Raw genomic sequence first — 14,055 nt, forward strand, 5'->3', positions numbered from 1 at the left:
TTTTCCTGTAATAAAAACGTAGCACTTTCTGAGCCGTAATTTCACAGTGGTGAGGAGGCACAATCATGAACATCACAACTTGGAAAATCGGGAGTCTTTCTGGGTATTTTTTAGCTTTAGGTAACTTCAGGTAAAAAACTTGCACACGCAGGGCACGGTGTATTTTGTGCAAACAGGTCGAATAATTTTTTTTCCTTAACGTGATAAATCACGCAAAACCCCTAACCAATCCCCTTCTCGCCTCTCGCCTTCCTCTTTAATAGGATTTGCCTCCAGTTGGGCTAAACGTACCACGGTTTTTTTCTCAGTGAAGACGCGCCCGCAGAAGTCCCTTACAGGGCAGGAGATAAGAGCAAGTACCTCCGCCGTGCCGCCAGAGGACCGAAACGAGGGCGGGTGTCTCTTTCCCCGCAAAAACGGCCCTTCCCTCCCCCGCCGTCGTCGCGCTCTCACAACCCGAGAGCAAAAGAAACGCTGCCCCTTCCCTACCACGGCCCGAGCTCGCGGCCCGTAACGTGCGGGCTCAGGAGCGGGGGGCGGAGGCCGCCTGTCCCGCCAGCGGCCGCAGGAGACGGCAGACCGGCCGGTCCCGGAGGCTGGCAGGCCGGCAGCACACGGAGGAGCCCCGTCCGGAGGGGAAGCCCGGGCCGCCCGTCCCCCCCTCACGGCTGAGGTGGCGGCCGAAGGACGGCGGGCGGTGGGCGGGGCGGGGCGACCGGAAGCTTGGCGAGCTCCCGCCTCGCGCCGGGGTCGGGGGTCATGCGTGCTGCTGCCGCCGCCGCCGCCGCCGCCGCGGGGTGAGGGCGTCCAGCGGGCGCGGGCCTCCGGGCGCCCATGGAGGGCTCCGGGGACGAGGAGCCGGGGGCCGACGGGCCGCTGCAGCGGCTGGTGAAGCGTCAGCGGAAGGAGAAGCGGGAGCTGCAGGGTGAGGGGCGGCGCGGCCCGGCGAAGGGCGGGCGGGGGGGGAGGGGAGAGCGATCCCTCAGGCGCCCGCCTCGCCGGGGGGAGGTGGCGGGGAGACGCGGGCCCGGCCCGGCCCGGCCCGGCCCGGCCCGGTGCGCCGCTCTCAGCCCGGAACATGGGGGACGCTCCGCGGAGGCGAAGTTGGAAGCCGCGGCGGGAGAAGCTGGGAGGGGGCGGGCGGGCGCCTTCGGCAGCGGCGGGCTTTGGGACGGGCGGGAGCAGCCCTTGCGCTGCCTTCGCGAGGGGACGGGGACGTCGGGGACGAGAGCGGGGCGTCTGGGCGGAGGTGTCACGGCCGGGGCTTCGCTCCCGGGCGCGGTGGTTCTCGTCCCGCCGGCGGTCTGCTGAGCGTGCCTCCCTGTCATCTCGGGAGCCTCTCAGGGCGTGAGAGCCGTTAACGCTAGGCTAGCGGTTTGCTGCTTCGTTTTTAAGTTAAAGGAGGTGTGTTTTTGTAAGGCGTTTTAGGTTGAAAGGCCCCCATAAGGGTCCTTGCTGCCCAGACAGACAGCTGTGTTTCTTCGTTCAGAGCGCAGTTGCTCTGAAACGAACTTTCACGTTCTGTCCAGCCGCAGTAAAGCATCTATAGTAGAAGACCTGTGTGGTCTTATGGTGCTGCACATGAGCTGTTCATGACCCTATTACAGTAGATTAATATAATTAAGTAGTTATCTGGATTCTGTTAAGCTTTGTAGTTGATAATAACCTTTTTGTTAAGCCTTTCTCATTGCTGGCGTATTGATACGGCCTTTTTCTTCTTTGGCTTTTTTGGTATGTAATGAAATAGGCCAATCTGCAGCCCCCTGTCAATTGGAGGGTTAAAGAAGAGGAGACACACTATTGGATTGCATCTTGTCATTAAATCTATATGAACTTACTGTTTTGAGATGCCTTTTCCTCCCTCAAACTTGGTTGAAATTGAAGAGAGGTAGGAATCAAGCACTGTGGTTAGGTGGCTGGAGCACATGGCACATTGGTTGAGAGAGGCTGCGGAACAGAGGGGTTTTCTATCTAGGGAAGGTTGTAAGAGGGTATCTAATTGCAGTCCTCTGCTACCTAAAGGTGGGAGGGGTATACAGAAGACAGAGCCCCAGTCTTCCCAGGTAGGAGAGGCAGGTGACCTATAGGCACACATTTTCCTACTTGAAAAATACGTTCCTGGTAAGTGCAATTATTAACTGTTTGACAGAGAGCAAAACAGTTTGTTCGTAAGAATTAGTGTCAGATGGATCTCTGCATCTGAAAATCCAGCATCTCCTCCAGCTTATGATCCTTGTCTCCACCACCCCCCATATACTCTTCTTGTGTATTTGTGTGTGCCTCTTAAGTCCTGGATTTCCTTTTCCTCCATTATGTTAATTTTTATGAACAAAACTGCTTTTCTGTCTGTCGGACTCAGCTGATTCATCTGTGAGGCTGAATGCTTAACATAAATCTTTCAGTATGAGCGTTCTTGCTGCCTCCTCTTGAAGAGTTTCATTATCATCACCATCATCTTCAGCTCAATTGTGTCAGTCAAGGGTGAAGGACAGGAAAATGTGCAGGTGATGAATAGTGAGCAGGGTGTTAAATAACTGGTGCTGTAAATAAAACAGTGAATACAGAAGTGAGGAGAGCTAGCAGGGTGTGTTCATGTAAGAGCAGAGGCTGTGGAAGCTGTGTTTGTTCAGCCTGGAGAAGAAGAGAAGACTGTGGGGGATCTGGTTGTAGTTTCCACTGTGTATTGGGTGGAGCCACTCTTCAAAGTAAAGTGTTGAGAATGCACAAGAGACAATGGCTAAAAATGTAACATGAAAATTCCTCGTGGGAGGAAAAAGGGGAAATATTTTCATAATAAAAATGGTTAAACATTGCAAAAAAACTGACCAGAAAGGTTGCAGAATGTCCATCCCCGGAGACTTTGCACAGTCATCTGAATAAATGCCAGATCAAGCTGAATTAACATAACCTGATGTAGCTTTGAATTCAGCCCTGTTTCAAGCAGGAGGTTGAACTAGATGACCTCTGGACATCCTTTCTAACCAAACTATTCTATGATTTGGGAAATAGAGCCTTGACTTACAGCCTAAAAATATGTATGGAATTTAAGCAGGTTGAAGGTTTTTTTCTTTCTTGAATACCCATTTTGCTTTTAGAAACTTTATTTTAAGGACAAGTAAACTCTGGTTTTACTTTTAATTGGCTGCTTGTGTGATTAAAAATTTACACATCTTTCCTGTGACAATAATCTTTTTTGAAGGCAACAGGCTGAGGTCTGCTGCATTGATAAAGTTCATAAGTATTAATAATAGTAACTTGGCACAAGTTTTTCTCTTCTTCAGATAAAACGTTTGCATCTTTTAAGAAAAATGTAGCTGCTTTAAAATGTGATGATCATAATGGGCAGTCTCGTAGCTAAACTGTTAAAGCATACTGATATGTTGATACTTGTAAATGTTTTTCTGTATGACTTGCAGTTCTCTTTTCTGCAATGACTGTGGAGTATCTATACTTAGAGGTAATGTTTTATTACACTACTTCTCTAACAGCAAAAATTCAAGGCATGAAAAATGCTGTTCCCAAGAATGATAAAAAGAGACGAAAACAGCTGGCTGATGAAGTTGCCAAATTAGAGGCAGAACTTGAAGAGAAGCACAAGGAGGAATTAAAGCAGCTGAAGGAAGCTTCACCTGAACAGAATAAGGTAGGCGGCTTAACTTTAGCTGCAGTTCTACAGATACAATTTGTTAGGGCTTCTTTAACTTTTAAAATTTATAATGAAGTAACACTTTAAAGTATTTCTCCTTTTCCTCACAGTATTAGTAACTCTTCTCATCTTTGGAAAGATTCAGCTGTTACGGTGGGTGCACATTGCATACAGTGGGTGGAGGGGCATTTAACAGTGGGGATTTTTTTGTTGTTGAGCAGTATTTGGTTTTGTTCTTAAGGCTACATTAGTAGCTCAGTTGTCTTAAAGAATTTTTTTTTTTTAAGTTCTTGTTATATTGTCACTCTAATTATCTTATGTAGACTACTAGGGTATTGTTGGCCTTTAGTAGGCATTTGACTGATGTAGTGTGTTTTGTTTTGCAATTCTGTCAAGAATGTAACTGACCTTTTTGTAAGAAGCACTTTCTGTGATGGTGAGAACTGTTGTCTTAAATGCTGCTGTTCTGCCATGTTGGCAACATAGCTACATATTAAGTACTTCCGGTTTGCTGTTTGATGGCAAAGCACTTAATTTGTAACAGAGGCTTAGCATTATTCAAATTTAGCTGAAGGAAATACGACCACCTGAGTAAACTAGATACTATTAAATACTTGAGTGACATACAAAAATTCACCTTTGTTTTAGCACTTAATTAATTGTGTGTTGCAAACTCCTGTCATAGTGAATTTGCAATCCATAGACTTAGTTCTGTATATCCAGTACTGAAAAGAACTCTATTTGTATCATGTGCCTGAATTTAAGGACCGTTTGTCCAAGTAGGCCTGTTCATATACTTTCTCCTTTCTAAATGGGAATAGAGCTTATGGCTAAATTGGTGCAATACAGTTATCTGTGAATGATGCTAATGCTACATGCTCATACATCTCCTTAAGTGTTTCACGAACAGTGTGTCTCTTTTGGCTGTTTAAGTCTTCTAAAGAAACCAAACACAAAGACCTGTCTGCATGATGCTTTCTGGACTAACTGTTTTCTGATTAGTGACCTAACCAAAAGAGTTAAGCAGAAAGTACTTTTGTTTGAAAATGAGAATGGAAACGTTTCTGAATGACTTTTAGGGAAATAGAATTGATGAAGAAGCATCTGTTGACAATCCTTGTGGGGGGAAAAAAAAAAAAAAAGGTTTACATTGGAAGAGTTATGACCCTATAACAATCTTCTGTAGTAGTTTTTAATCAGATGCTTAAGCAGGTGATTAATGCATAAGCATTAAATGTAATGCTTCTGTTTACCTGTATCTTAGATTAGTTTCAAGAGTTTGTTTTATTTTGCTAAATGAGCTGTCCAAACTTTACAATGGAGGACCTTTCAAGCTAAAATCTTTGCCCTAGATGTAGCTTTGCCTGAGAGGATTTTGGTTTGAGATGTGTAGTTTCTTTCACTTCTCAGCTTTTTTTATTTGGATTGAAACATGTCCATGCTTCCAAGGGTGACATCTACTTCATTCTGTTATGGGGTTAGCTTTGTCATTTTTCTTGAGAAGTGCCAACTCCCTGTCTTTTCCAACTGCTGGTTATGCTTTGGTATGGAAGGTGGAGCCCTCTCCTGCTTTAATTGTCACAGAACTTGTTAATTGCTGTTTGGGTTCTTCAGCTGGCTGGTATGGTGAGGAAAACTTTCAGCTGGTAAGCAGTGTTCACACTTCAGTGTGGAAGCTTACAAGAGAACATACAGATTAAAGTTTAGATGCACAGTTCATAACTGTCTCTTTGTTGAGACTTCAGAAAAAGTAATAAAATGCATGACAGTGGTTTAGGATGTGAAATGCTTTACTTTCGGCTTTGAAAGGTTCTGTGCTGTACACAGATCTTTGTGGTTACACTTCATAAATATACCCTGGAATTACCTAGGAACAGAACTTAAAACTGTTTTAGGAGATGCACATCTTGGTTATCATTTATATTAATAAGAACATTTAACATATTTTTTTTCTTTTCAGACAGATTCCATAGCTGATGGGGTTGCAAATTTAGAGCTTGAAGGAGTAGAGCAACAGATTCAACATCCTCGAATATCAAAAGCGCAGAAGAGGCGGGTATGGCTTAACATTTAAAAATTTTACAAATATTTGATTGAAGTTATATGACTTAACTGTAATAACCAAAGTTAAACAATTTTGCAGGGTACATTACCTGGCTAATTCAGTATTGATGCTGTATCTACTGGGTGCCTTGAAAATCTGTAAAGCTGCTACCTAGAGATATGTAAGCATTTTATAAATAGTTGTACTTTTTTACCCTCAGCCGTGAGCTGGGAATCAGAATAGGTCAGGAGATGGGAGCCAGAAAAGTAAATGATGTAAAGCAAATGTTTTTAAAAGAATTTCACTAAAAGCATTAATAAAGAAATCAAGTAATTGAATTAAAGTAATGTAAAATACACATAGAAAATATGCAAGCAGTATAAGTTTACACATTTAACAAAAGAACATTAACACTGAAATTCTTGTACATTTTTGAGTTGTTAAGAAACACTACCTGGTGTCCAGGCCGTTAGGGTTAAATCCTTTTAAACTTCAGATGCTAAATTGCGATGGATTAACATTCTCATTGTACCTGCATGAATGTTGGTTCAGGGCCAGAGGAGCACTGCTTTATTGCAGAGTCCATCCCCTGGTACATAATCACTACTGCAGAGCTGCCTTGTAACAAACATGATAAAAGGATGTTCTTAATTCATCGCACCATGTCTAGGCAAACTAGAAACTCTTGTTATTGCGGTCGCCCAAACCAGTCTGGTCTTGATTTGTCGTAAATTTTAAGTGTGAAAGTGAAAAGATCATTCTCAGTACTGCTTCCTTTTTTATTTTTCTTGTTTATTTTGACTCATAGTCCCTTGTTAACTTAAGCGTAAACTTACAATGTATTCTATAAAAGCCATGTTATGCATTATTACATCCCCTCTAGTATTCTCTGTATGCATTCTTATTCATCCTTTAGGTTAGGAGCAGTCTTTTATGATGTCTAGTAGCTAGCCTGAGGGAGTTTCAGTTTCATGACATGAGCGCCATTATGCAATCGTATGCGTAAGTGGTAGATCTCACACTTATTATGAAAGAGCAATATTTTCTGTTGTTTAATTAGAATTTCCATACTTAAGTTGTTTGCCAGTGTGGTGAAATAGGTGATCCTGAAGAAATGACTACTATTAATAGCCTTTGAACAGGTGTTGTAAAGTGTTATTTTGCACATTGATATAATTAAGATTTCTCCTGTCACATAATTTTGGGTGTGGTGTCGGAGGCAGTTAGGCTATGTTGGTCACTTAACTATTTGCTAAAGTTTGGGTTTAGGAGGTCTCTAAGATTCGGTAGTGCTGATTCGGGAGAACATTTCACAGATATGAATGTACTGAGAAAACATTTGAAGAGTTAGAAGCAAGCACTAAGCCAAGAGCTGTACAGACATCTTCTAAATTATAACATCTGATGTAGTTTTTGTGTGTTTTTTAATCTAAGGAAAAAAAAGCTGCCTTGGAGAGAGAAAGAGAAGAAAGGATAGCTGAAGCTGAGATAGAAAATTTAACGGGTGCCAGACATCTTGAAAGTCAGAAACTTGCCTCCCTATTGGCAGCAAGGCACTTGGAGATTAAACAGATCCCTTCAGATGGCCATTGCATGTACAGAGCTATTGAAGATCAGCTCAAGGATCGCCAAAATTCCTGGACTGTTGCAACTCTGAGGAACCAAACAGCAAAGTATATGCAAAGTCACTTTGATGACTTCCTGCCATTTCTTACAAACCCTGGTACTGGAGACATGTATAGCAGAGGTAAAGCTTATGGCATAAGAGATTTTAAAAACTGTTAAAATTATTTCTGATAATTCTCATTCTCAGTTACAGCTGAATTGGGACTAACCCATTATGGTGTTTGTTCCTGAACTATGTTACTTCGTTGGTTCGCTGTGTACTATGGAACACAGAATTATGATCTGCTGTGAAACTTGGTACACCTGGATCTTTGCAATGTTTGTTTTTTTTTTTTTTTTTAAGTAATCTAGCAAACATTATTCCCCATTAAAAAAAATAAATATCAGAACTTGCTGGTTACTAGATGGTAATCATAAACTGGGATGTGATTTAGGTTGTATTATAAATAGCTTGTCTACCAGGTTACGGATGATTTTTTTTGTCAACTTTTGTATTGGTGTTTTCAATTTACATAGGAAGGCTGTTAAAAATGAGTGTGAAATTCAAGCAAACCCATTTTATAATAGTTTGCATAGATGATTTTTCTTATTCTACCCTTTATTTTCACTGTTCATGCTAGGTCTTTTGGCACCCTTTCTTATAAAAAAACTAAACTAAAAAATATAAAGGCATTTAGTGTGAAGCAATGGTGTAGGCTGAGTAAATGCAGTTAAATGGAATTTATGTACTTATCTGAGCAATTCATGGTTTATTAATTTCTTACTGCATGTCTGGAGCACTGTGCAAATGACTTTATAAATTTTTTTAACTTACTGCCACGTTCATTTAATAGTTATTGCTGTGGATTTCATTTGGTGATTGGGGTCTGTTGTGAAGTGGGAGGTGTCTCTCCCATGTTGACAGAGAAAATTGTCACAGGATAAATGTGTCCTTAGAGAAGACTTAATGTTAAGTTCTGCAGAGCAGCAGGGAATTGAGGGTTTGTTGTCTTCTAAGTCTGTTATAAGGGGAATGTATGAAAAACTATTCTGAGCAGTCTTCAGAAAATCTGTTCGTTCTTTATCAGAATATATTCATAGGGTTCAGAAGCCTGAAGGGTTGCAATTTATAAATTTGAAAGCTTGGTTTCTGTAGAACATGATCTGCAAGAGGTTTATTTAGCGGTTGACAAAGGAACCATTGGGAGTAAGTACTTCAGAGGTTAAAAACAAGGCAGCTAATTTGGAAAGTTAAAAAAAAAACACCCAAACAAAACAACAACAGTTGAACTACATGCAGTTACAAGATTTTAAAAACATACCTGACACCTAGCTAAAGTAAGAGCTAAGCATACTACTTGCTATCACATTCTTTTCTAGGGTGTCAAAACAGCATACTCTGAAACTTAACAGGAAGAAAACTATATGCAATTTCCTGCTTGTTATTAACAGTTCCCTGAACAAAAAGTTGAAAATGTAAATCTGTGCTTCTTTTTATTCACATACTTGCTTTTGTTCTTGTCTTCAGTCTTAATTTTTCTTTCTAAAACAGTTATGCAGGGGTTTTTTTGCCTCTGGTGTTTTTCGTTTCCTTTGCTTCTTTTCAGTGAACATACCTATTTTCCTGTATAGTGTGTTTAGACTTTTCAGGTTCTAGGTGTTCATTGTACAATCAGTATTTTTCCTCGGTTGATTGCTCTCAAGTAAGAGAACTACTAAAAGTTGTCTTGTCTTTCCCCGCAGAGGAATTTGAAAAATACTGTGATGATATAGCAAGTACAGCTGCATGGGGTGGTCAGCTGGAGGTAAGTGTTGTATTGATAATTTTTATTTGTGAAATTCTGGAGTGGGTGAATATACCTTCAAAAAAGGGCTTCTTGAGAAAGAATACCTGAAGGCATAAGGGAATGTAGTCATAAATAGTTTATCAAGAACTTTGTCCTATCGTTATAAATTTTTTTCCCAGATTAGTAGTTTTTCTGATGGTGTGCTGCTGTTCTGATTATGATGCATTTCACGACATGCAAGTTAATGAATTCAGTAGTTCTAAATATCATTAGAAGGATTGACAATACAAGTGGGGGAAGACTTTCTGAGAAAGTGTTTTATTACGCATACTTAGATGGTAGGAAAGCTGACTGGAGTGGAGCAATGTTAGATTTTTGTAATGTAAACCAGAACTTGAGCTTGAGAAAATACATATTTGTTTTAGGTTGTGTCTTATTTATTGTTTTATGAAAGAGTTGTCACAAATTACTGAAGCTAGGCCAATGTTACCTGTGTTGTATCCTCAAAACAATGATTAATTTAAGGCAACCTGTTTTCAATTAAAGTTTAAAAAGTTAAGATGATTTTGCTTATTTTAATAAAGTTTATTTTCTAACAATATTTGAAATGTTATGCCTGAACTCGTGTCTGCTAAAACTAAATGCCATGCCTTCCTCTCTCCTCCTTACATTGGATTTAATCCTATTATTGAATTGTTTTTATGCCTTAAAGCTAAGGGCTTTGTCGCACATTTTGCAAACACCTATTGAAGTAGTGCAAATGGATTCCCCTCCCATTATTGTTGGTGAAGAATATTCAGGCAAACCAATAATACTTGTGTAAGTACGTTATTTTATCCCTTTTTAAAATTAGTGCACTTGATTTCTATAGCAGAGGGCTCAGCTTTGATTCTTACCTGCTCTTTTATTTTCTGTTACCTATCTGATGTTGAAACGCTGCTTGAATAATGATCTTGCAGGTGAGAAATTATGTTTATGATTGACACACGTAGTTTAAAGATATTGTAATTAGAGTTCTTAAAATGCTGACAGTCTGAAGTGTGATTCAGTCACTGCTTTATAGAATGCTACTGAGGTCATTTTACCTGTTACATAATTACAAAATAATAGTGAAATTGATATAAGATGCAAGAGGAAACTTCTTTTTTCTTTTCAAAGTTTATGTCACTGTGCTTGGAAGTCACCAGAATTTAAAAACTGTCTTTATTAATACTGACCTATTTAATGACCGCATATATTTTCTGTGCTAAAACTTTATTTAAGCTATCTTCCAGTGCTGTTAATATTTGGCATGATGTATACTTTTAGTTAAGCTGAACACTAATTCCGTAACTACTTTTTTTTAGGTATATGAGACATGCGTATGGATTAGGAGAACATTACAATTCGGTAAAACTTCTAACAGATGCTGCTACAGAAAACGGCAGCTAGCATATAAAAGTCATAAATCCACATGGACAACAGTTGCATCTTGGTGTGTTCGGCTCCAGACAATTCCCAGACAGACTGGAAAGTGAAACTAAATGGAATGGATTAAAAATGGAAAAAAGGCATACAAGGTTTGACTATAAATCAGAAATAGCTCTTGATTTAAAACAAAACCAAACCAAAACCACACAACAGTATTTTGAACTTGGTATTAATTACGTTTAGAAGATCTTCTCTAAATTGGTGGCTGTGTAGAGCAGAATTTTTTTTTTTTTTCAATAGAGCTTCATCCCATGCTGCAGTGAAAATACTGAGTAGTAAGTGTTTCGGTTAATCCGCATTTCTGCTGAAGAATTAAGGTTATTTGAAGGTTCCTGTTATGTTATTTCTGGCAGATTTTGATGATCATGGAAGAGTTAAGGCATTTTAAATAATTTATTTTCTTTTGATTGATGGAATAACCTTTACAGTGTTTCTTTAATTCTATCAGGATCTAGCTTTAAGGCTGTAGTAGAGATCCCCTTTATTTGGGCAGAGAAGAGCTGGAGGCAAATCCAGTAGTAGAATATCTTGCTCGGCTGGATGAATTGCACAAGCTTTTTATTTTAAAGACTTTCCATCTAGGATTTTTTACCAAGCTTTGATGACTTCTCTCTTATTTTTTTGCAGTTGACAGTAGGAACTAATGCTTGATGCTGTTCTGGTACTGAATCTGTAGGAAGAGCATTGTTTATGACTATGCATCATAATGTTGATGCAAGTTAACTGTGCTGTTCATCCTTCATAGTCTCTCATCTGTGCATTTCAATGATACAGAAATCTTATAAACAAAAAGCTCCTTAGTGTCCTCACTTCAGGTAGTGAAACTCACCTGAACTCGTCATTTATGGATCTGCTGATCTAAGCACTTTGTGTTCTAAATAAAGTGTGATGTTTTATAATACTTAAAACAGCTGGTTGCATACAGGTGTGAAAATAACCACCTTGGGTTTTGTGGGTAACTTTAAAGGTGATCTGCAGAAGAATTAAGTTTCTTTTCATTGTTCCTTATGATGCACAGAGACACTTGAAGTGGTTTTTTTTTTTAATATGGCTTGACTTTTTACATTAGAAACATGTATTTTTGTCTTTAAGTCACTGTAAATGTGACTCCAAAATTAGCAGCATACTGAAACCAAAGTTGTAATGCAATTGTTTTTTAACAATACAAGTGATTTTTTTTTTTTTTTTTTTAAAGCCTTAGTCAGTAACATGATAATTGTCTGTATTTTGGCACTGATGAGTTGGTGTGGAGAAAGTGGTTCATGTCAAGTTTAAACAACTTTGCCCTGATTTGAGGATGTGTGCATCTTGTAGTCAGTCCTTCAGTAAAGCTAGCGAGCAGATTGACACTCCTGGGACTTAAAAATTAGAAAGAAAAATCTGTTCTTACTTAAGAAGGAGGAGATAAGTGTTCACTTTATGGATCAGATTATGTCTGATTTAAAGCACTTTGAGAGGGAGGGGAAAAAAATCAGGCAATTATAGCAGGAGGTTTTGGACAAGCAGAACTTGAATTATGACTTCTTTAGACTGGTGCCTGCCAGAAAAACAAAGTATTAACCAGATCAGGAGTTATAACATCCTTATTTATCTGACACAGTATAACAAATATAGCTGTATAGCAGCTGGTTTACTGTAGAATTTGGTTTACTACCTTGTTTGTATAAAATGATGTTTTTAATTTCAAACAAAGAATTGGTTACAACAGTATGGAAAAAGTGTTTATATTTGTAATACCACTATTAATTTCACTAAAAATAATAATCAGAAATACTCTTCTCTGTGTTGCTTAGAGTTGATATGATATGAAATGCACATGCTGCATTTTATAGATACCCTGTGAAAAATATTCTGTAGTTTATTGGGTTTTCATTCTTGTTTGATTAACTGATGGAGGAAAGATGCCAGAATTGTGGAATGTCTGTACCAACAGTTTGTCCTGTTGAAGATGTTTACAGTTTGTATAAAGCAAAATAATGTTTTAATATAGTGAGTGAAAGATCCTTGTTAATGCTGTATGGGACTTGCCAAAAAGTAATAAATCGGTTTATTTGTGGCAAATCTTGTTGTGGTCGCTTTTTATTTTGTACTTCGATTGTTCATGTCTTAATTCCTAGTATTAATAAGTTTACCCGTTTAATTTTTATGGCTTTAGGGTCCTACTGTAGTATGAATTCTCCAACAACTCACTATTCCTATTAAGTAGACAAAGCTTTACTCTTTATGAAATGAAGTTGTTTCTAAACAAAATTTATCCTCAGTGTTTTAGCAGTTAAACTTGAACTCTTCTATAAAGCTGTATTTGAAAATACTATTGAACTTCTCCATACATAAAAACAATCAAGTGAAACTGAGAGGATTTTTTCACAATTTAGCTTTTAACTTCTTTGTCAGGCTACATTTTTTCTGCAAAATAGCACTACTTATTTTGAGCTTACATGTATTTAAGTAGCTTTTCTTACTTTTATCTGCAGTTCATTGACATAGATTTATTCAGCCACTATTTCTTTTAAGGGCTGTTAGGTAATTTTTTTGCAAGATTAGAGTTTAGTTTCCGGTAGGAATGCTCCCATGAGCGAGAAGGAAACTGTCTAGTGGTCTGCAATAAATTGTGTACAATATTCTTAAAGGGAAGAACTTACTTGTTGAAAGCAGTGGGTACAGTTGGGCAAGTCAGGGCATGGAGGAGACTGGCCTCCTCTTGGAGCCGCAGACGGAGTTTAGCTTTCACCCCTGTCGCCTTCGCTTAGTCTGCAGCCGGTCTCTGCTCTCCCCTGCGTCCCGGGTAGTGTGGGCTGCAGGCAGGAGGTGGGCGGCAGCGGGAGGGAGCGCAGGCCTGTCATAAATCATTTAAATGTTCCATGACTTCAAGGATTTTTTAAAAGAAATAAATAATATAAAATGCCATGAAGCACTGATGTTTCTTGTGTGCATTTGTACAATTCTCATAACCAGTTGTGTTTACGTATATTAAAGTATTACACCAAAGCTTAAACACCGTGAAGAGGGGAATTTGTTTCACAACCACTTGCCTCGAGGCAAAATTATCACTAAAGGCACTTTTTGCCTCCTGTCCATGCTCTGTCCTTCCCGTCTCCTCTTTTTTAACAAGCAGGTCAACAGGAGCTGTGACATGCCCCAGGAAAAAAACAAGGCTGAAATTTTAGGTCTAGGCAGAGCACATCCCTTCTGTTCCTACTCTGTCTCAAGGAGTAAAAGGTGCTGGCAGCGGCCTGACTGGGCAGATCTTATGCTGTGGGATGGTCGTCTCTCCCTGCTGTCTTATGCTTGAGTGTAATACTGTTATGAATTACAAAATTGAGAATTACCGTTGCGAAACGCGCTGGCAGCAGATGGGGTAGGGGCACTGCATCTTGCTGTTGGTATTGGGGTTATGGGTTTTGCCCAGTTCTCCAGCCTTCCTCCTTCACCAGCACTGCTCACCTTGCAGCTTGTGAATTCACTGATGTGACAGCTGAGTAAGTGGAGATAGGCAGTGTCTC

At 39.6% G+C, this 14,055-nt stretch overlaps 1 protein-coding gene across 1 annotated transcript; it reads left to right on the forward strand.

Annotated features, from left to right (window-relative positions):
- The first annotated feature begins 756 nt into the window (after window positions 1-756).
- On the forward strand, window positions 757-12,613 carry OTUD6B (OTU deubiquitinase 6B). The gene is made up of 7 exons (XM_069779647.1): window positions 757-925; window positions 3,489-3,643; window positions 5,607-5,702; window positions 7,125-7,437; window positions 9,039-9,100; window positions 9,795-9,901; window positions 10,429-12,613. The coding sequence occupies exons 1-7, from the start codon at window positions 835-837 to the stop codon at window positions 10,511-10,513; spliced, it is 909 nt and encodes a 302-aa protein (XP_069635748.1). The 5' UTR covers window positions 757-834; the 3' UTR covers window positions 10,514-12,613.
- The last annotated feature ends 1,442 nt before the right edge of the window (window positions 12,614-14,055 follow it).

Source organism: Haliaeetus albicilla, chromosome 3, assembly GCF_947461875.1.
Source record: "Haliaeetus albicilla chromosome 3, bHalAlb1.1, whole genome shotgun sequence".
Taxonomy (NCBI): Eukaryota; Metazoa; Chordata; class Aves; order Accipitriformes; family Accipitridae; genus Haliaeetus; species Haliaeetus albicilla.